Below are 21,183 nucleotides of genomic sequence, written 5' to 3' on the forward strand. Positions count from 1 at the left end.
GGGAGGGGGGGAAGGCGGCAAGGCTGACAATGTTGTCAGCCAAACAAGCAGAGGCGAAGCTGCGCATGACGATCCATCAAGGTGGAAGGAGCTGCCGACTTTGCGGGTCTGACATGATGTGCAGGTCAGGGAGGCAGCTGGAAGAGGAGGGGCAGCAGAACAGCTGGAGGAGAGGAGAGTGGGGAGAAGGAAGAGGAGACTAGTCTCCCTCCCATCCCCCTCGCGAGGCTCTCAAGGCCTCCTTCAGACCCCCAGCAGCAGCAGGGACCTTCCGCCAACTCTCCTCTGGTTATCTCCTGCTCCTGCTCCTGCTCCTGCTCCTGCTCCTGCTCCTCCTCCTGCTCCTACTCCTACTCCTGCTCCTGCTCCTGCTCCTGCTCCTGTTCCTCAACTTACACTCACTTTCAGATTCCTCTCACTCCAAGCTCGATGTCGGCGGAGGCTCGTCTTGAGAGCATGAGCATGGCTGAAGAAATCGCAAGGAGCACGTTGGAGAAGGAAGGCGAGGGGGAGGATGAAGAAGCTGGGAAGGAGGAAGGAGCCGCAGGAGGAGAGGAGGATGAAGCTCGGAAGGAGGGAGGAGGAGAAGAAGGAGCCGCAGGAGGAGAAGAAGAAGCTCGGAGGGAGGGAGGAGGAGGAGAAGGAGCCGCAGGAGGAGGACGGCAGCGACCACTCGAGGAAGAGGGGGGGGAGGATGCGACAAGCTCTTCAGTCGAACCATTGGTGCACGAGGACGAGAGGACGGCGATGGAGCAGCAGAAAACGAATTCCCCTCCTTTCCCTGCCCCCAGTTCGGCTCCCTCAGTGTCAGGGGACGGGGAGGAGCAAGCATACGCGTCTGAGCAAGGAGCTGATGACGATGATGATGATAAGGAGGAGGAAGAGATTGTGGCGGAGGAGAAACAGCAGCAGCAGCAGCAGCAGCAGCAGCAGGTGCAGGTGCACAGGCAGAAAGCTGAAGAGGAGGAGGAGGAGGAGCACAGTGAGGAGTACGAGGACAAGCCGATCGGCTCAGGTCTTGTGCCGAAAATCCTGACGGTCCCACAGAAGAAGGAGGAGACTTCTGCGCAGCTTCAGAGGGAGGAGGAGGAGGAGGAGGAGGAGGTTGTCGACAGACCGTCCCTGAAGGACCAGGAGGGGATCAGGGCCTGGAAGGTGGAGGAGGAGGAGAAATTCAGCTCTGAACCCTCGTTGCTCGAAGATGCTCGATGCTCGCACAGGGGCAGGGAGGGAGGGGAGGAGGAGGAGAACGGGTGTCTGGGCAGAGGACAGGAGGGCGACAAGATTCCGGTGGATGCTCGTCTCGTCTACCTTACCTCCTCCCTCCAGTTCCGGTCTGAGTTCAGAGTCGGGACTGGAATGAGCAAATTTCCACCCTCCTCCTCCATCCCAGGACTCTCCGGCACCCCCGCCTCCTCCTCCTCCACAGCCTTCGGAGGAGGAGAAGAAGCGATGTCTATCTCCTCGGTCTTCGACGACGACGGGCTACAACCCTCCTTCCTCCAGGCCTCCCTCTCCCTCGCCAAGACTCCTCCTCCTCCTCAGCTCGATGCTGAGCGATGCGAGACTTGCATGTTGGTCGTCAAGACGGCTCCCAACCCCCTCCCCGACTTCCACCAGCCTGTCGAGCTTGCGAGTCAGCAGGAGGAGCGAGCGGGAGGCGGGGAGGGAGGAGGAGGAGCTGAGCTGCCGCTGCGGAAGGGGAAGGGCAAGAGCGACAAGAGGAGGGAGGATGGAGTGGAGATGATCTGGACGCCGGTGGTGCAGAGCGGAGGAGGGGAGGAGGAGACGCCGATGAAAGTGCTGGAGCTACAGAAGGTGCTGGGGCTGCCTGCGTCGCTGTGGTCGGTGGAGGCGGAGAGGTCAGTGAAGTTGAAGCAGCAGGAGGAGGGGCAGGAGAGGAAGAGCCGAGAGCTCCGCCTGTGCGAGGAGAGGGAGGGGAGGAAGGGGCAGGCGGCTGGTCAGATCGATTCAGCGAGCACGCCACATGCTCTTCCTGCTGATCTCAAGGGACAGGCAGAAACTTTCTTCAAGTCCCCCGGGGCTGACGCCTCCTCCTCGCTCCTCCGCGTCAAGGATGCCTCCGTCGCCTCCGTCGTGCGCGACGCGGAGTGGGCCCTAGAGGAGTTTGTTCGAAGGGAGGAGGTGTACGTGAACGGGAAGCTCGAGACGGAGCAGGAGGAGGAGAGCAGCAGGGGACGAGCACGGGATCAGGTGGCAACAGGCAAGGGAGTGGAAGAGGCTGATGGAGGGAAGAGGGAGGAGGGAGGAGGAGGAGAGGAGGAGGAGGTGATGGAGATTAAGTTCGATCGCGCGTTCGCCAACGACGAGGAGCGTCTGGAGTTTGCAAAGCAGCAGAGGAACAAGCTGGCGAAGCTGCTGGGGGTGACGCCCGAGAGCATCGAGATTCTCGAGGTCAAGCCCGGCTCCCCGGTCACCATGATCCGCTTCCAGATCTCCCGACAAGACGCCAGCAGGTTGTCTCCCTCCTCCCCACCTCCGGACGAGGCCCCAGCTCACAGCCCAGCTGAAGGAGGAGCTGCTGAGAGCTTCGACGCTGCTCCTCTCGGGGTTGAGATGCTCTCAGCTGGAGACAGTGACAGCCACTCGCTCCTCACCGCGAAGCTCCAGGCCTCCCTTCCTCCCCAGGTCGCCTTCACTGATCGCGCCATGCAGCGACGGCCTGTCCCGTCCGCCCCCGCGGAGGTGATGGCGGGAGGAGGGAGGAGGGAGACGGGGGGGCAGGAGGCGCCGGAGCGGAAGCTCACCGTGATCAAGAGCAAGGGATCGCACGACCAGGGGCAGCCGAACCCCTGGGACCTCAGCCCCGAGCAGGTTGAGACCGGGGAGGAAGAGAGGATGGCGGGGAGGGGAAGGAAGATGGAGAATGTGGAGGAGGCTGAAGAAGCAGAGGGGGACAGAAGGAAGAAGGCTGTTGAGGAGGAGGAGGAGAGTCAGAAGGAAAGGGGAGGAGGAAGGGGGGCGGCGGCGGGGCGGGGCGGGGGGGGGGGGGCGGAGGAGGAGAAGTAATTCTGATGACAGATGACGTCACGGCCGGGAGAGGAGGAGGCAACAGACAAGCCAAACTTCAAGGGGAAGGGAGACAGCGTGCAGGCAGACGCGGAGGAGGTGGAGAGCAGGTTTCGACCTGGCCGCGAGCTCATGTCGGAGGAGCAGTTCTCCAGCGCCAAGGTACAGCGACGAGCCCCGTCCTCGCCGAGGAGGCTGAAGCAAGTGACGTCGGGGCTGGGGGACGTCAGCGAGCAGAAGAAGGTTGCTGTCCAGGAGTGTGACGACACGGGGAGGAGGAAGGAGGTGGAGGACGAGCTCAACTTTCTCCCTGCTCAGCGGTCAGAGCCCGGACCCAAGAGCGCGCTGCATGCCAAGAAGGCGGAGGGATTGGAGGACGAGATCCTGCTGCGGCTGGAGGAGCACGACAGCAGGGCAGAGGAGCGGGGGAAGGAGGACCCCTGCGTTGTACCGAGCATGGACCTGCACAAGGTGGTGGAGGTGTACGACTACAACATCGCGCCCAAGAGCCTCGGGGAGGAGGAGGGGAGGACGAGAATGGCGACAGAGCCTGGAGAGGAGGAGAAGGGGGACAGGAGGCAGAAGAAGAAGGGGAAGGAGGCAGTGAAACATCAGGCTCCTGCTGTCCCCGAGGCCTACATGGCCTTCGGGATGGAGGGAGAGAGCCAGCGGCTCGTCCCCTCCGTTGTCGCTCTCGAGCGACCTGATAAGCAGACGCTCAAGGAAAAGCCCAGCAGGGCAGCTGAGGAGGAGCCCGAGCTGCTCAAGGGCAGGGAGGTGCCCGACATCCTCCAGCTCAAGTTTGACGTCTCGTTCGTCGACGATCATGCGAGGATGGAGTTCGCGGAGAAGCAGGCGGCGAAGCTCGCCGAGATGCTCCAGCTGCCTCCCGAGCTCGTCAAAGTTCGCGCGGTCGTTCCTGGTTGAGGAAGAGGCGGCAAAGCGCTCCTAGCTTGATATTCTTTCCTTGTACAGTGCTGTTTATCTACTGCCCCTCCTGCCTCCTGCCTCCTGTCTCCTGTCTCCTGCCTCCTGCCTCTTCTTTCTTGCTCAGAACATCCACACTACTTCGCCCAGCAGCAGGTCAGCTACGTGCACCTGTGCCATGGGGTTCGAGCCCGGCGACCCAAGCTTGACCTCTCCCTCTACCTCCGCATCCTCCTCCTCCTCCTCCTCCTCCTGCCGGTTCAGCACAGCCAGGTCGCCTTGCTCAGCCTCTGCCGAGCTGCTGTTGACGGTACGTGCAGCAGTCTTGCTGTCCTCCACACGGCAGGCGAGAGACGCGTCCAGCTGCTGGTTCAGCTGGAGGAGCTTGTCAAACTCCACTTGGATCCTCTGCTCCATGACTTGGTGCATGTGAAGTGATCCCAGGAACTTCATCAGTCGCCGTCGCAGGGAGAAACTCTCGATGCTCGAGCTTCTTTCCTCCGGAGGGTTCCTTCCCCCCTGCCCTGCTGAAACTTCGAGCTGTCGGCACTGAGCAGCAGAGCTGTAAGAGCTGGTGGGGTCGGATGCCTCACGATCTACGTGCTCGTAGAGGCTTGCTATCACCAGCTGCTCCTCCAACTGTCAGCAAGTGACCTGCAAGGAGGAAACGCTCTCACCTCCATCTGCTTCCTCCTCCTCAGATCCTTCGTCCAGCCGTCAAGGTCAGCCCTCAGAGCTTGTAGCTCAGCCTGAAGCTCATGCATGTGGTCACTATGGGGAGCAAGTTAGGAAGCAGAGAGTCAAGCAGGACGACGCACAGGAAGAGGGAGGAGAAGCGACAATGGTGGCACTCCAACGTCTGCGACCCAACACGTTACGAAGGCAACAGAAGAAAAGCACATTACATAGCAGGACCATCCGATGAAGACGCGGGACACCGAGACTTGAAGCCAACGCCTGACGATCCTCGACGTCTTCGCCCTCGCCTCCCTCGCCTCCTCCCCTGCCTCGCCCCACCTCCTGAACGCCACCCCTGCCAGCCCCTTCTGCCACCGCAAGATCACCTCCCTTGCCCGTGCCCGACAGCTCCTGCCCTCCGCTGCCTCCGCTGCCCACCGCCCGAAGGCTCTTCCTAGCCCATACGATCGCCATCGGCCGCACAGTCGCTGGAGGCTTGTCCGTACTCGCTTGCTCTCTGCTGTCCCTTCGGCCCAGCTTGCGAACGCTACGGCTGCCTTGACCTGCAGCATGCGTTGGACTACTCGCCTGCATCGATCCCTGGCTTCCCTCTGGCTGGTCGCGTTGCTTGCCCACCTTTCTAGCGCCGTTGCTAGCTGCATGTTCAGCATACGCCTGACGATCCTCGACGTCTTCGCCCTCGCCTCCCTCGCCTCCTCCCCTGCCTCGCCCCACCTCCTGAACGCCACCCCTGCCAGCCCCTTCTGCCACCGCAAGATCACCTCCCTTGCCCGTGCCCGACAGCTCCTGCCCTCCGCTGCCTCCGCTGCCCACCGCCCGAAGGCTCTTCCTAGCCCATACGATCGCCATCGGCCGCACAGTCGCTGGAGGCTTGTCCGTACTCGCTTGCTCTCTGCTGTCCCTTCGGCCCAGCTTGCGAACGCTACGGCTGCCTTGACCTGCAGCATGCGTTGGACTACTCGCCTGCATCGATCCCTGGCTTCCCTCTGGCTGGTCGCGTTGCTTTGCCATCCATCGAATGCTGATGAAATGGTTCTAATCTGAAGTTTCCTTACAACTCGTTTCGTCGTTTTCATTTGTTTTGAGACGCGTTTCCATTGGAGGAAGGTATACTGATGACAAGCGAATGAAGATTTTAACAAGAGTTGTAGAGCCTTGCTACTGAAGCTTTCCATCTGTTCAGCGTATGCTCTCCATGCAAGAAAAGCGTTCTGAGTCAGCTGATTTGAGATTCGTTGTGTTCTGTTGTCAAGTATTTTCAGCTTGAAAGTTTCAAACATCATGGAATAAGCCTCGCGTGCAATCTCGTCTTTTGCCTCACTCAATGAGATCAATTTGCATTCCATCGTCCACTTGGAAAAGGCAAGGGCCATCTGTTGTCGGGCATTGGACCGTACAAGAAGCAGCGAAGCAGTCTCGAGCATCTTACTGACTTGCTCGTTGGGAGCTGACGGAGTCTCTACAAGCAAGGATCTTGTCAACTGCACTGAAACATATTTCTGCGCAGGAGAGTTTGGCCGATACAACATGATCTGCACCAAAGTTCCTGGTGGTCCCAGCAAGAGCGAAGAAACATTCTCGGGGGGCAGGTTTTCAATGCTCCGCCCTTCTATCTGCAGCAAAACATCATGCAAGAGGATCTTTCCTGAGAGGTCTGCTGGGCCATTTCGAGTCATCCCCGCTACTATGATGGACCCATCTGCATGCCTCCTCAGTAACAAGCCGGTACTTCCTTTCAAAGGTCGCAATGGGCTTCTGAAGGATCTTTCCGCAGAGTTGTTCAGTTGGTGCAAGTCAAAACTGGGTGTGCTTGGATTATACAGCACGTCATCAGAGCTTTGCATGTTGGAAAAATTCAATTCGGCAGTTGGAAGAACGATTGACTTTACTCTTCGATAATTCCTGCCAATCGTTTAGGTTACTTCAGAGTGGCTGAAAGTACTAGAAGGCCTGCCTGCCTGCCTGCCTGCCTGCCTGCCTGCCTGCCTGCCTGCCTGCCAATACCCTTAGCTACGCATATCGTCTACCGCAAACGAATCCGTGAAGACTCCAAGAATCTCCTCAAAAGACCCCTCGTGCTGTCCTCTGCTAAGGCCTCCCTCCTCTCTTCCTCTCCTTCTCCCTCCTCTCCCACGCCGCCCGTCGCATTCCTCCCCCATTCGTACGTCAATTTTGTACCTTCAAGCATGGGGGTAGGGGGTACGGAAGATTGCCGAGGGACCGATGTGAAGGGGTATTTCAGCAGTATAAGAGAGGGGTGATACGACTACCGGTCCCTTGATCACGTCAAGGGGTCCGACAGTTGGGGGCTATCAAGTTAAGTGAATATATCAGTTAACTTGACAGCTCTTTCGACTAGCTTGTTGTCAGGGCGTTGCTTATTCACCGTCATTGCTCGCAAGCGAAGAGGCGCGCCTTTTGGAATGGCGGCGGCGAGGTATGGCTCCATCGAGGAGGAGGAAGGAGCCGGGCCGCGTTCCTCCTCCTCCTCCTCTCCTCTTGTGTGGAGACGGCTTCCTCTAGCCACCGCTGCAGCTTCGCTTCTAGTTCTGGTTGGCTGTTTGATGACACCGTTCCATTCCGTGAAGCAAACAGTCTTGGTTGACCCGGGTTATGCTAGCTGGTTGAAGACTCTTAGCGGCCCTGTCGACTATCAGACAGGGAAGGAGTATGATGACAAGTTTGAATCCCAGAGCATGTCGCATGTTGGTATCTCACACTTGCTCCCTGGAGCTCTCCCCTCGATGAAGAAGATTGGTGATATGCAGGGAGCTGACTTTGCCGCGGATGTGACGGCAAGGATTGCCACTCCTGTCGACACGGAAGAGATCAATGAACTCCCCTTGAAGTTGCAGAAAATATCCAAACTTGTGCAGAACGAGAAGACATACGTGGACGATCTTCAGAAGATTGTCGACGCCCACAGTCTGCCCGATCCAGAATCGATCGTGGTTCACGTCGGCCAACGAGGTCCGAGAGGAGCAAGAGGTCCAAGAGGTCCGCGAGGCCCAACTGGAGATCAGGGAACCAAAGGCCCCACGGGCCCTCAGGGCCCTCAGGGTGAGCAGGGCCGACGAGGAATCCAGGGACCGCAGGGCGAACAAGGAGAAACCGGACCACCGGGTCCCAAGGGCAGGCAGGGCTTGCCAGGACTGAAGGGACCCCGAGGAACGGAGGGGATTGAGGGGCCTGAGGGCGAGGAGGGACAACCTGGACCCAACGGAGAGGTGAAGGGATAGATGGTTGTTGTAGCGTCGCTGATATGCCTGGCAGACTGGACCTCCCGGTCCCCAAGGTCCCAACGGCATGAACGGCATGCAGGGCAATCCAGGCCTTACGGGTCCTCAGGGTTTGCCCGGTGACGGCAAGCGTATCGGTGATTGTCGCTGTGATGAGTTCCTTGTCTCTGCATTGACTTGTGTTGTTCGTTAGTGTGTATGAAGATCTTTGGCGATCGCTGCTTCTCGATGGTTCAGGGCTCCACTAATTATGGTACCGCCGCCAGTAATTGCAAGAACTGGGGAGGATCAGTCGCATCAGTGCGTGACCAGAGTGAATGGAATTGGATGCTAAGCATGTTCTCCACCCAATTCTGGATTGGAATGCAGCTTGTGTCGAGCCCATCAGGGGATATTTGTAAGCAATTGATTTGCCTCCTTGTTGATAGTGCTTGTTGTTGTCTTTTCCATGGAGGTCTCTTTGTACTTCTTATGACGTCTGTGACCACCATTATTGTTTTTCGTGATGTTGTGTGAAAATTGTCGCTTCTTACCGATTGTCTCTTGTAGCCAACGACTGGAAGTTTGACGACGAGACATCGAACAAGTTCGCCAATACCCTCTGGGCACCTGGAGAGCCCAACGGATGGAGGAAGTGAGAAACAGAGACACGAAACTGGGCAACTTCGACTGAATCTTGATGTGCAGTTGCGGATACAGGTGTGAGCCGTGCGCTATTTCTACTGGGAATCGCTTGAATGACATCACATGCAGCGCGTGAGATTCTTTTCTTGATGCTTCTCTTTCTTGATTGCTTGCACCTGTCTTCCCCTACCCTCGTCTTCTTCTTCCTGTTTCCATCCTATTCTGTTCCTGCCAACTTGCTTTCCTGTTTGTCTTGTGCAATTCTACTGCTTTTGTCTTACCTGTTGCCACTCATGTGCTACAACTCCCTCTCCCTCTTTTCCACTTCATCTTCTTCTTGCCATCTTCCTGTCTCTGTGTACGATTGTCTCCCTGATGCCTTACCGCTAACAACCCTTTCACAGATCTGCTGCATACGTTTGCGTGCGACAGCTCGACGCAGCAGCCATGGCGTCGATCAAAAAGGATTGAGGGCGAGAACGAGCTTTTATCCCGCCTGCTTTCGATCTGTTAATATTCTTGTTGAAATAGACGTGTTTTTCCTGCATCCCTCCACTATCTTGTTCTGACTGACCAGTAACGATTCGCCGTTGGAACCTCAAGGAGCCAGTGACTGGAGTGACTTGTCATGCTTCATTCATCCCTGCATTACATCAGCGGCTGTAGTGGGATAGGATAGATTGCACTTTGAAACTGGACCCGCTAAAAATTTGAAATATGAAGATTAGTATTCGAATAATTAGCAACTTTTGACTTGACCGGTGAGACAACGCGACAGGTATGTAGTGCATGAGAGGTGGAGAAGAGGGGAGGGAGGGAGGAGGAGGGAGGTTTGAGGAGGGAGGAAGGGAGGAGGGAGGTTTGAGGAGGGAGGAGAGGGAGGAGAGGAAGGGAGGAGAAAGGAGGGAGAAAGGGAGGAGAGGAAAGAGGGAGAAAGGGAGGAAGGGAGGAAGGGAGGAGAAAGGAGGGAGGAGGGAGGAGGGAGGAGGGAGGAGGAAGGAGAAAGTAGGGAGGTGACAGGAGAAAGGATGGAGGAGGGAGGAGGGAGGAGGAGGGAGACATGAAATCTTCTGCTTCCACCCACTCGAATTCGTTGACAGCAGGTGCAGTTCTCCACGAGGCTCGCAAGGAGCATGAGAGCAGGTTCCCTTGGGTCCTGTTGACTTCCCTTCCCGTCGATTCCCCGAGGCCTCACGTCATGTCCCAAGCGGACGCTTCGGGACACCTCAAGTCAGGCAGCAAGCCTTCTCGAGGAAGGAACGAGTTGGAGCTGAAGGAGGACGGAGATTGCTCCTCCACTCCTGTTGGTGCTCCCTTGCTCGACGAGGAGCTCAAAGCTACCTCAGAGTGTTTGCGGCTTGTTCGTGCTCGTGTGCAGAAGGCTGAGGCCCTGGCAAGGTGAGAAGCTGCTGGTGGGCCTGCGGCTGACAGTCTTGCAAGCTTCTATGCCACTGCTCAAGCTGAAGCTCAGGCCTTTATCGTTGCTGCTCTATGGGAGACGGACCCCCGCAGGTGCAGTGCTGCTCCCCCCTGCCCTCCCTGCACTCGTTGCCAGGCTGATGTCACTCCCTTAGGGTGCGAGCCGCGCTCAAAGAGCTCGAGGCGATCGTGTCGCAGGCCCCCTCCACCTCCCCTTACGCGACTCCGAGACATTCCGACGGGAGGTGAGGCTGAGGGGAGGCGAACGGTGCGAGGTGAAGTGGATGACGGGAAGGGTCAGGGTGCCGGTCAGACCGCATGGAGAGGACGGGAGTGACGACGAGGATGTGGAGCTGTTGCGTGCTGTCGAGATGTTGAGCCATGGGCGCGGGATCGTCCGAGACACAAGGTCAACCTTCCTCTCCTCCTCTTCCTCTCACTCTGTCGAAGCCTCTTCCTCACCGAGCAGCTCGCCAGCTTCGGTTCTCCCGCTCCTTCGCGTCCCGAAGTCGGGTGAATCTGATTCACTTGTCTCCTTCTCTCCCTCCTCACTCTTGTGGTTGCCACTTGCCAGGCACGCAGCAGAAACAGGTCCCCATGCTAGCGAGCATACCCGGCAGGACAGTCGGGCGAGCAACGGCAGACAGGAGACAGCCGAGGGTACATGGCTGAGGTTGCGAAATTTGAAGTGAAGGGAAGGCAGGGAGCATGAGGAAGCCTCGGGTGATCCCCTACCGCATCCCCGCCTCCACTGTCGCTACTGACATCCTGTACCTTAACGATTTTTCAAGTGAGATCAAAGTTCTGACACACGACAGGCCGCCCAAGCCCCCCGACCCCCTTGCATCTCCTGCAGGTCGATTCCATGCTGCTTCTCAACCAAACAAAGCTGGTGATTAACTATCACTCCTCCACTCCCTGACACCCCCCCTTCCCCACCCCCCAACCTTCCTCCTCCTCCTCCTCCTCCTCCTCCTCTTCCTGATCTTCCTCATTCTCCTCCTCCTTCTGATCTTCCTCTATTCCCTTCTCCTTCATCGCCTTCTCACCGCCCTCCGCTTCTTCCGCTCTTCTCGCATCTCCCTGCCTCATCGGACTCACGCGCTCCTTGTTGCAGTTAATGGCTCAAGTTCTCCCATGCGCAAGCAGGTCTCTCCTCTGGTCGCTCGCTACTCGTTGAGCGTTATCGGCAGGTTGACGATCGAGCAACAACAACAGCCAAGGGGAAGAAAACAAACACCGTGACCATGATGTTTTGATAGTGAATGATGCTTGCCAAGATACAGAAGCGAGTAGGGCAGGGGCAAAATGCAGCAGGAGCGGCGGGTTTACACATTATTCTTTGATTTTCTTACAAGTCAATAGGAAAAATACACTGAGATGATTCAACTTCTCAACTTTTTGTGGCCTTCTCCTTACTCCTCCTCCCTCTCCTACCTCACCTCTTCTCCCTCCTCCTCCTTCGCACAACCTCCTCCTCCTCCTCCTCCTCCTCATAACCTCCTCCTCTCATCACTTCATTCATGACGGAGCATCTCAGTGCGGCGGTGGTTGGCTGCTCGCCACGGCCTGTGAAGCACCCATGCTTTCAAGGCGAATCGACTGAATCCCATACTGTCGCAAGCTCGCCGCCAGGTCTTGGGACGTGAGAACAAGCTGCAGGAGAGTTCAGGAGACAATGAGGTAAGAGGGGTGTCAGTGCAGTGAGGGAGGGGGGTAGTGCTGTGACGGAAGGGGAAGAGGTAGTGTCCAAGGGGATAAGGAGGTTAGCGGCGGGCGAGAACAGGAAGACCAGGGGGATGGAGGGGAAAGGCAGGGGAGGAGGAAGCAGGGGTATGATCTGACCCGCTGATCTTTCTTTGTCTTGTCCTTCGACATTCTCATCTTGCACTTGAGCAGCGTCAAAGGCCGTCAACCCCGTCCTCCTCCTCACAAACCTGCTGAAGAGCATCGTGCGCAACGTCTGCTATGAACTTCTGTGCTGCCACAGAGACCAACTTTGTCCTGATGTCACAAAAGCAGGTAAGTCGTAAAACCCTACTTAGTCTCCCCCTCCTTCCTCCCCCTCCCCAGCCCCCCCCGTTTCCTGTCCCTGTTCCTTTCCTCGCCCCTAGTTCTCTTCCCCCCCTCGTTCTCGTTTCTCTCTCCTCAAGATCTTCGAACTTTACTTTCCCCCATCTTGCCAGCATCCTCGTCTTGAAAATCTTCCTCCTTCCTCCTTATCTACTCCACATCAACTGCACATTTCTTCCAACCATCCAACTTGCCCCCCCCCATCCTACTCACAGCCTCGGATCCTTGTTCGTGAACCCGACTTTCTTCAGGTAGAACTCAGTGACTGAGTCTGGGATCGTCGGGTGGAACTTGTCGAGGGTCAGGAGCAGCTGCTCGATCTCCTGGCGTTCTTGGGAGTCCTGCGAGAAGAGGGGAAGAGGAGGAGAGGAGGAGAGGAGGAGAGGAGGAGTGGAGGAGTGAAGTGAGCGATATCAGAGTTTGTAAGACAGGGGAAGAGAGGAGCAAACGATCTTAGAGCTTCACTTCAACTTACCTTCTGAGGTTCCGCTGGTTTATCTGACATTCCTGTAGCGCCAGCAATAGTGAATTTAGAAGATTTTCTCTTCTCTAATACTGCACTGATAGCAAGCATATTCTCTGTTCCATCCTCCCCTCCCAGAAGATGGCTGATCCGCGCAGCTTCTTTTTCAGTGGTTATCTGCATTTTTCGCTCCCTCCCATCATCTCTTCATCAACTCACTTCTCTACTTGTCGACACTGTATCCTTCCCTCTCGTTTCACCTTGTACTCCTATGGTTCATCAGCTGCTCCCTCCCTCTCCCCTCCCTCTCCCCTCCCTCCCCTCCCTCTCCCCTTCCTACCCTTCTCGACTCCCATTCCCTTCCGCTCCTCGTCTCAACTTGCTGCCCCCGATTTCACACTCTCCTGGACTAAATCCCGAATCGATCAAAGTTTCTGCCTTTCTCATCGAGGCGGACTTGGCAACTTGACCCGGCCGCCCGGCCGCCGGGTCCCGGCCCAGCCGGGGTGAAAGGTTGCAGGTGCATCAGTGATGGTTGGAAGTTGTATGCTACATGATTACATTGGCCTCCCCCGGTATCGCTAAACTAGCCCCGATAAGTCCGATCCGATAGAATTCAGGTCGCCATCCTTTGCTGTTGTGCCACTCCCATCCTCCTATTCATCTTCGACTCCGGTTGATGCACAGGGACGTGCTTGAAGGACTCGGGGGTGGGAAACGACGTTCCCTCCCTCAGGCTTCGCTCCACAAGCGCTAGGTAGTGCTGTTGAGGCCCCACGATGCTTCCCGGACGGACGATGCGAAGCCATGAGATGCAGTCGCGTGCTGTCCAGCCATGCACCTCCATGATCCACAGAGAGATCAGTGTCGCGCTCCTCCTGCCGCCGTTGGAGCAGTGGACAGCAACTGTCCCCTCCTCCTTGCACACATTCCAAAAGTCCTCCACGACCTTGACTGAGGGGATGTACTCGTCCTCGAAGGGCAGGTGGACATGACGGATGCCCTCGTCCTCGAACTCGTTGGGATCGTACTTGAGCTTGTCCCCGAGCGCCACCACAACCGTCACGTCGAACCGCTTGAACAGGTTGCAGTAGTCCCGCACCACTAGCGTCTCGTGCGCCTCGTCCGGGGCCTTGAGGAGGAGAAACTTGTCGCAGGGCTGGTGGAGGAAGAAATTCTGCGGGTTGCCCAGCCAGATGTACTTGTGCACGTCAAAGTTTGCGTAGTGGAACCACCTGAGCTTGGTTGCCTTCACAAGCCCTCGCAGGCAGTCTAGCAGAGAGATGAAGTAAGAGGCGGGAAGCGAGGAGGAGTCTCTGTACATGACAAAGAGCCGGTTGCCCATGGCGGCGAAGGTGCGGGAAGTTCGTTCGGGGCTCCAGTCCTCGAACATCATGAGGTAGCAGCTGAGCAGGAAGATGGCGTTGGTGCGGAAGGGGACCTCTTTCTCTGCGTAGAAGACCAGGTGACGGTCCAGCAGCCGTGGGTCTCCGAGCTTCGACTGCATGTACTCGCAGAAGTTGTAGATGGTCGCGAGGTCGACAGGTCCGACCTCTGTGCCCAGTTGCTGGTAGGACTCGTGCAGGGTGCTGGAGAAGTAGTAGTACTGGCGGTTCCTAATGATTTCCTGCCGTGTCTGACCCTCATTGAGGTGGACGGTGAAGGAAAGCCGGTGGGGGATCAGCTCGTAGATCTTTCCGTACTCGAAGTCGGAGGAAGCACGGTTAAAGGTGGACGCTGAGGAGGAGGCAGCGGCCGACCCTTTTCTACTCTCGCCCTTGTCCTCGCGATTGGCGGTGAATTTGAGCCTGCTGATGTTGGACTTTCTCTTCTCCGCACTCTGCATAAGCATCTTCATGACTCCATGGTTCCCCGTCAGGTTGTCTTGTATCGCATTGAGGAAGTCGACGGCACTGAGCATCCAGCAGTCGCACTTCTCCACCGCTACGACATCGCAGAACCTCAACGTGTTCGCGTCTGACTCGTCAGGCAATTTTCCCTTTTCGTCCATCAGCTTGCGGCAGGTTGTGATGAAGCTCATCTCCCCGAAGAAGTCGCCACTCTCCAGCACCTGCGCAATCCGCCCTTGCAGCACCGCCTTCGCTTCCCCATTCTCGATGAAGTAGAGGCTGTCGCCAAAGGTTCCTTTCCTGATGATTACCTCGTCCTTCTCAAACACGTGCAGTGTCATCTTCGAGAAGCACGCGTACTTGCTTCTTTCTGACATGCTCTCAAAAAGCTCGCAGCTTGCCTTGCTCCTGACGTAACTTTGCATGATCCCAAAGTGAACCTGCGGGTTCTCTTTATGCTCAGCCTGCGAGTTGAGCATCGTCGCCTCGAGTACTTTTCCGGCTCTGATTTCACTGTTGGCCCTCCGAAGCATTCGCTTGCGGTTGACAGAGCCGTCACCGTCATGCTTGTAACTATCAGTTTCGTTGATGCCATTCCCGTCCTCCGAACACGGCGCCATCCTTGTTTCATGCTTCCCTTGCAGACTGCTGGGGTCGGATCGAATTTCAGTCGCAAACTTAAGGCTCCCAGGAACGCCGATGGCTCCCTCGGGCCCGTCAATCTTTCGCTTCTCTGCAGCTTCCCGCAAGTATCTGCCATTACGTGAGGGTAACAGACCTCTCCGAGGCTGGCGCACCTGACCACGGCGTTGAGACCAGGAGGATCATCGCGCAGGATCGCAAGGAAGTCCTTCACCGTGAGCTCAAGGCACCTGCACGGCTCGACTGCTTGGATCGTGGCATACCGCTGCACTTTCATGGCGTGCTTCATCATCATTTCGCTGTCCATTCGCGATTGGCTCTCCTCGATGAAGATTTCGATACTCGCTATGAAGCAAAACTCGCCGAAGAAATCACCTGCGTTCAGCTTCGCTTTGACCTTACCATTCTTAAACACCGTCGCTTCTCCGACATCCAAGAAATACTGCGAAAGAATCAGCCACTCGCGTCGACCCGTCGCAAGCAGACCATAGACGTGCCGATGGTTGCCTCCTCGATGATGACCTCTCCCTTCTGGAAGCTCTTCACCTTCATACGGGAGATGCACTCGTCGCGACATCGGGCAGACATGGAGTCGAGGAGCTGGGAGGTAGCTTTGCTGCATACCTCCTCGCTTTGGAAGCAGAGGGAAGGAGAGATTTGCGGGCAAGAGATGAGCCTCGATCGGCTTCGAGCACTAGGCGACAGCGATCTCGGCCTGTTGTCATGGTGGTCATGAGAGGTGGGCGTAGTTCCTGAGCTTTGAGTCCTATAGTCTTGACCCCAGTGCATCTTGATAGAGAGCGAGGGGATCAAGCAGATCAATCCAGCAGCTTTCACTTGCCAACTTGTCCACTCGATCTGGTTCCCAGCGTAGACAGCGTCATCGCAAACCTGCGAAGGTGCGGAGATAAGCAAGATTAAAAGCTAGATTGCACGAAAGGCATTGAGTTAATCTGAATATCATTCCACCTATTCTAATCTATCCTTTGATACGGGGAGAAACGAGGAGGAAGGGAAAGATGTACGTGGAGGCATGAACGCCTTGGCGGGGACAGAAGTGTATCGTTCCAGACTACACCTTCAATCTATCTATCGCACCATTATTCCTTCTTCAGCCAAAATCTCTGTAAAATCTGAATCGTAAACCCCATGGTGCTCAACATGTCTTGCCTGGCTTGCCATATCTCCCATACCCACTCTCTCCGTCCCTCTCCTGTTGTCTTCTCTTTCCTGTTCTCACTTCCTTCCTCTTCATCTCTTTCTTAATAATTTGTCTCTTGTTGTTCCTCTCCTGCATTTTTCATCGCTTCTCCTCCCCATCTTCGCTCACATCGCTCCTCCATCTTCTGCATGTTGAGAACGAACCAAACCAAAGGCGATATGAAATCAAGATCCTCGAAGGGTGGGGTAGTCGATATTGAACCAGGGGGTACTGAATTCCAACAGGGCAAGGGGGTAGGGTACTTTTGAAAGGAGTATATCCTTTTAATGGGGGTGGAATACAGTCAAAACTCCATAGTCCCTGGGGGTACAATCATTGAGGGGTACTCGATATTAGTGGGTAGGGTCAGAGTTCAGAGTGTGTGTAAATGGGTGGGGTTATTCAACGCGTCCGAAGTTGGGTGGGGTCAATAAAACCAGGTTCATTTATACCACCCCATCCACTTGATGTAAATTGAGTACCCCCTCTTTAATTATCTATAACAGGGGTACAATAGAAGGATATCCCTCCATGAGTAGGTAGGGTCATGAAACACACCGGTCCTCGACAGTGACCAATTTACTTAACATATCACTCAACTATATTGACTATTGTATTTCTTTACTATCTCATGGGGATCAAAACTTCGTCAAGAACCGAAAAGAACTCTTTTCAATATGTGCACTTTAGGGGATTTGGCACCCTCATCCCCCCACTGCTCCGCTCTTATTGAATCCTGCATTGATGCAGCATTGATGCCAGTGCTGGCATTCATGTGAATCCCCTTGCCAGCCCGCTCAGCAGACCCAGCAGCAGATCCAGCAGCAGACCCAGCAGCAGACCCAGCAGCAGATCCAGCAGCAGTTGCTAGCCCAGTTTCAGCCAAGTTCTGCCCAGTTCCCTCTTGCTCTTGCTCTTGCTCTTGCTCTTGCTCCTGCACTGATCAGTTGATTCCTGCTGTTCTGCCTGCTTATGCAGACCCTGTTCCTGACCTCTTTTCCGTCCTGCCCTGTGCTCTCATTACCTGTCTCGCTGTCCTCTCCTACAAGGCTGCCAACTAATCCTGCATGCAGTCCTCTAGCCTCTCAGTGCTCTTGCACTGCCTTCGGGAGTGTCAGGTGGTCTGAAAGATCCTCTCGCTCGTTGTCTAGCTTCTGCCTTTTCACCTAGCTCCTCTCGCTCGTTGTCTAGCTTCTGCCTCTTCACCTAGCTTGCTCTAGCGCAGCCTGCGGTACTCCTGCTTTCCTGTCTGCTCACAGTCCTCCTCATCTGAGCCCTCTTCTTCCTCTTCTTCCTCCTGCAATCACTTTCACCCTCAAGAGCATCAAGCCTGCCGTGCGACTCCCACTCTACACTCCTGTCCTGTTAGCTTCCAGTGCCTCACTCCTGCTTCAGCCTCGTCCTGAGAAACACACGCAATTTCACCAGCTGAGCAAAGCAACATGAGGGGCTCGATGAAGCTTTTGCTTCTCAGCGTTGTCCTGGTAGCATGCCCCGTTGAAAGTTGGCTCGGCAGAGGAGAGGCGTCGACCATGTTCGTTCCACACTTCGCGCTCAAGAGCCCGGGAAGCAAGCGAGTGCGACATTGCTCGCGGTATCCAGGAGTTTCGAATCGTGCAGCTTGCATATGCATGAAGGAGCGGATCCTGATAGTTGGTGGAACAGGTAAGTGTGCTTGCCCCCTCTTGATCTCATTGGGCACTGAGTGATGGAGGGCAGGAAGGATAGGGACGGCTGTGGCGTCTCACCTCATCAAGAGAGCTCAAGGCAGTCAGACAGACATCGTCCTCGCTGGTAGAGACTCGAGGAAAGGAGAGGCTGCGGTGCGTGAGGTAATGGCGGACATTGGCCGGAGTGAAACTTTTGAACCTTGCGTCTCCTTCCAACGGCTGGACTGGCGCGACGAGATCGAACTGAACAACGTGATGCAACGCGGCTGGACGTCTGTCATCAACACGGCTGGTTGTTCTTCCTGATACCTTCGAAATCCTCATGATTTGCCTCTAGGGCCCTTTCTTGGGATCCGCCCGAGCATCCTGCAAGCTGCGATCAAGCATAAGATCCCCTCCTACGTCGATGTTGCCGATCCCACGAGCTACCTTGCGGACGCTCTTGCGCTAGATGATGCGGCTCGTTCAGCTGGCACCTGCGCGGTAGTTGCAGGAGGTGCGTTTCCTGGTCTGTCAAACTTGATTGCAATGGAAGCTGTGGAGCAGCTGCAGCTGGAAGAGAGTGGAGGACGAGTGCAGGACCTGAACTTCGACTACTTCACCGCAGGGCTGGGAGGGAGCGGAGAGGTCAATCTTTTGATCACCAACCTTGGCTTTGGAGAGGAGGTCGAGGTCTTTCAGCAAGGCGTTCTCAGCCCCATTCTCAGAGCTGGGTTGGACCAGAAGCAGGTAGACTTCTTCTTTGACGAGGAGGACGCGAGCAAGGCCAAGATTGGGACGGTGAACACTTGGTTGTGGCCCTTCCCCGAGGGGAGGACTGTAGCCGAACAGGTGGAGGTAGCAGGAGGCTCGCGGGTAGCGATGGGAACCGCCCCTGATATATGGAATGTTGTGATGAACCTGCTGGTCCGCCTAATCCCCCGATCTTGGTGGAAGCAGGAGAATTTCTCGCAAGCCCTTGCGACCTTCTCGAAGCCCCTCGTTGCCTTCACGGACATGTTCGTCGGAGAGACTCACGGGATCAGGGTCGAGGTATTTGCATGCATTTCAATCCTTCACTTGTTTTCAGGAGTTACAACTAGAGAAGCGGAATTTGATTCTAAATGTTTAACAGGCGACGAGCACAAGCGGGAAGACAATCGTCTGCATTCAAGCGCACGAGAGTTTTCGAACGTGTGTGGTAAGTGAACGTCAGGAGCTGAGGAGTCCAGCTGACACTCAGCAGGGTCAATCATGCGCTGAGTTTCTTCTGCACCTCAACAGGAGGAGGAGGGAGGACCCGCAGCATCAAGACGGAGTGTGAGAGCTTTCGAGCTTCCGCGTTACCTTGTTGACCGCTCGCAGGTTTCTCCCCGAGCGATTGTGCCAGAGCTCGCAGGAGCGAAAGAGCTTGCTGAAGGCGATGACGTCGACGCCGGGAACTTTGACGTACCGTTACAAACAGACGGCCTGACCTCCCTAGCCTGCCTGCCTGCTCGCGCACGTGGGGAACGCGAGGCCCTGCAGCTCCACGTCATCGCCATGAGCAGCCGCACAGTCCGGTAGCCAGTGAGCGAATTTCTCGGAGTTGGCGAGGACGTAGCGAGGAAGACCATAGCAGGATGGATTGAGGTTGAGACCCCCGTGCCTCTCGTCCTTCTTCCTGTTCCCCATCCTGTCAGAGTTGAAGTAGTCAAGGCCGCTGTTGATCGCCTCCTCGATCCTCTCAGCGTCGAGCCACTCGGCCGTGTTGAGCTCCTGGTGCGTAAAGGCCTTCACTTTCTCCATCACTCCGCTCACATTCGAGAAGAAGCTGCAGTGCCATGCACCGCTCTCGATCGCCGTGTGCTCCCTCCCCATCCTCCCCATCCTCACCTGCTGCAGACTCACCCCCTTTCCGTCCCCGAAGTCCACTTGTGCAGCCCGAACGACCTGAGGATGCTTCCACTGGCCCTGGAACTCCCACTGGAACTTGAAGTTGAAGAAGCGCGAGTACAGCCATGCAGGGCTGGAGGGCCCGTCGCATCTCCTCAGGAGGTCGAGCACGTAGGGGACGGGGATCTCGTCGACATCGGCGATGACGATCAGGTCGGTAGGATGGATGCCGTGCATCCCTCGCGTCATGGCGTTCCTCTGGAAGTTCTCCAGCACCCATGGGTCCTTGTCGTTGGGAAGGTCGTCAACGATGACGTGGCGAATCTTGTGGAGGAACTGGCGGTACCTGTGCTTGTTCTCCTGGAAGAAGAGTTTCTTGGGCATGTTCGAGTGAGTCCTTGTGGCCTCAACAAGCACAAACATGTGCACAACATCGTTCAGCTCGTTGAGCCGCACCTCCAGCATGTCTAGCTCGTTGAAGAGCTGGAAGGCATCCCATATTCTGCGGGTTCGCTGTCTCTCACGCCATCCGACGTCCTCGCAGCTGTCGCTAGGGTCCAGCTGCTTCCATTCCACCTGCTCGTTGACAAGGAGCCACCCATCGACGACCTCCGCACGGGCAAGTTCCTCCTGGCTGAGGAAGGGGTTGTACTTCTCTACATCCTCAAGCTCCCAACTCTCAGGATCTCCGTACTCTCCTCCTCCGCTCTCAAGCCTGACCATCAACCTGGGTCCTTCTGCTGTCACCTGTCCCTCCTCATCAACGACATCCAGTGTGAGCAAGTGCTCCTCCTGCGACAACTCGGGGATTTGCACCATGAAGACCATGTTCCCGTCATGTTCATGAGCAAAGTAATCCACCAGCAGACCGTCGACGCCCAGCACTGATCGGCATGGCTCCCTCGCTCCAAACTCTATGATGAGCGACCCAGAGATGGCAGAAGCATTGGCGGGAGAGATCCAGAAGAGAGGAGAGGACAAGGGTTGTGCCGCGATTTCATGCTGTCCGCTGCAAGGACAGATGCGCAGCAAGAGCACGGCAACGATTGAGATCAAAGACGAGAAGGATAAGTCGAAGAGAAATGAGAGAAAGGAGGAGGAGCGGTAGGAGGAGCGGGAGCGGGAGGGGGAGGGGGAGCGGGAGGGGGAGCGGGAGGGGGAGCGGGAGGGAGAGGAGCGAAAGCGAGAGAAGGTGAAGTGCGAGGAGCAGGAGTGTGATGAGGGTAAGTGGAAGGACAGGGAGGAGGAGAGGTGGCGAGAGGGAGGGGGGCGGGAGGAGGAGGGGGGAGGCGAGGAAGAAGCAGGCGCCGTAACGACTTCAGACGCCATGCTGCCTCATACAGCCCGCCTCAGTCGCCCGTCTTATCTACACCGGTTGATGACACCCCCGGCCTTTTCGATCCTAATTGGTACTGGGGTACCAATGGTCCCCTGCCCCTTCCACAATTCTTCTTCCTTGCCTTCCCCCCCCCCTCCCCCCCCTCCCTACCTT

At 56.4% G+C, this 21,183-nt stretch overlaps 7 protein-coding genes across 7 annotated transcripts in view; 4 read left to right on the forward strand and 3 right to left on the reverse strand.

The window, feature by feature from the left end:
• GUITHDRAFT_148473 (hypothetical protein) overlaps positions 1-3,957 on the forward strand; it is a gene marked incomplete at both ends in the record, with an annotated part of 7,265 nt that extends 3,308 nt beyond the window's left edge. The window contains 4 exons of the mRNA XM_005819571.1: positions 40-81; positions 125-288; positions 409-2,835; positions 3,043-3,957. Coding sequence (XP_005819628.1) covers positions 40-81; positions 125-288; positions 409-2,835; positions 3,043-3,957 — 3,548 coding nt within the window. The remainder of the gene's footprint in view (positions 1-39; positions 82-124; positions 289-408; positions 2,836-3,042) is intronic.
• Positions 3,958-4,080: 123 nt separating this feature from the next.
• Positions 4,081-5,505, reverse strand: GUITHDRAFT_121170 (hypothetical protein; the record flags this gene model as incomplete). Its single annotated transcript, XM_005819572.1, has 4 exons — positions 4,081-4,584; positions 4,635-4,728; positions 4,776-4,816; positions 4,873-5,505. 4 exons carry the CDS (start codon positions 5,503-5,505, stop codon positions 4,081-4,083), a joined length of 1,272 nt encoding a protein of 423 aa, XP_005819629.1.
• A 1,578-nt stretch (positions 5,506-7,083) lies between these two features.
• GUITHDRAFT_156265 (hypothetical protein) lies at positions 7,084-9,065 on the forward strand. The gene is made up of 6 exons (XM_005819573.1): positions 7,084-7,883; positions 7,930-8,032; positions 8,089-8,292; positions 8,445-8,529; positions 8,583-8,651; positions 8,924-9,065. Exons 1-6 carry the CDS (start codon positions 7,221-7,223, stop codon positions 8,988-8,990), a joined length of 1,191 nt encoding a protein of 396 aa, XP_005819630.1. The 5' UTR covers positions 7,084-7,220; the 3' UTR covers positions 8,991-9,065.
• Positions 9,066-9,717: 652 nt separating this feature from the next.
• Positions 9,718-10,455, forward strand: GUITHDRAFT_148475 (hypothetical protein; the record flags this gene model as incomplete). The annotated part of the gene is made up of 5 exons (XM_005819574.1): positions 9,718-9,917; positions 9,960-10,031; positions 10,094-10,183; positions 10,240-10,347; positions 10,389-10,455. 5 exons carry the CDS (start codon positions 9,718-9,720, stop codon positions 10,453-10,455), a joined length of 537 nt encoding a protein of 178 aa, XP_005819631.1.
• Positions 10,456-11,414: 959 nt separating this feature from the next.
• Positions 11,415-12,520, reverse strand: GUITHDRAFT_156266 (hypothetical protein). Its single transcript, XM_005819575.1, has 5 exons — positions 12,487-12,520; positions 12,225-12,352; positions 11,876-11,942; positions 11,784-11,828; positions 11,415-11,594 (listed from the first exon to the last, which is right to left on the reverse strand). Exons 1-5 carry the CDS (start codon positions 12,514-12,516, stop codon positions 11,475-11,477), a joined length of 390 nt encoding a protein of 129 aa, XP_005819632.1. The 5' UTR covers positions 12,517-12,520; the 3' UTR covers positions 11,415-11,474.
• Positions 12,521-13,207: 687 nt separating this feature from the next.
• On the reverse strand, positions 13,208-14,077 carry GUITHDRAFT_62504 (hypothetical protein; the record flags this gene model as incomplete). The annotated part of the gene is made up of 1 exon (XM_005819576.1): positions 13,208-14,077. A coding segment is annotated over one exon (870 nt), but the record flags the coding sequence as incomplete, so codon positions are not given.
• Positions 14,078-17,798: 3,721 nt separating this feature from the next.
• GUITHDRAFT_121175 (hypothetical protein) lies at positions 17,799-19,290 on the forward strand (the record flags this gene model as incomplete). The annotated part of the gene is made up of 6 exons (XM_005819577.1): positions 17,799-17,832; positions 17,887-18,129; positions 18,175-18,869; positions 18,952-19,017; positions 19,063-19,136; positions 19,182-19,290. The coding sequence occupies 6 exons, from the start codon at positions 17,799-17,801 to the stop codon at positions 19,288-19,290; spliced, it is 1,221 nt and encodes a 406-aa protein (XP_005819634.1).
• Positions 19,291-21,183: the final 1,893 nt, after the last annotated feature.

This window comes from Guillardia theta (genome assembly GCF_000315625.1).
Source record: "Guillardia theta CCMP2712 unplaced genomic scaffold GUITHscaffold_216, whole genome shotgun sequence".
Lineage (NCBI taxonomy): Eukaryota > Cryptophyceae > Pyrenomonadales > Geminigeraceae > Guillardia > Guillardia theta.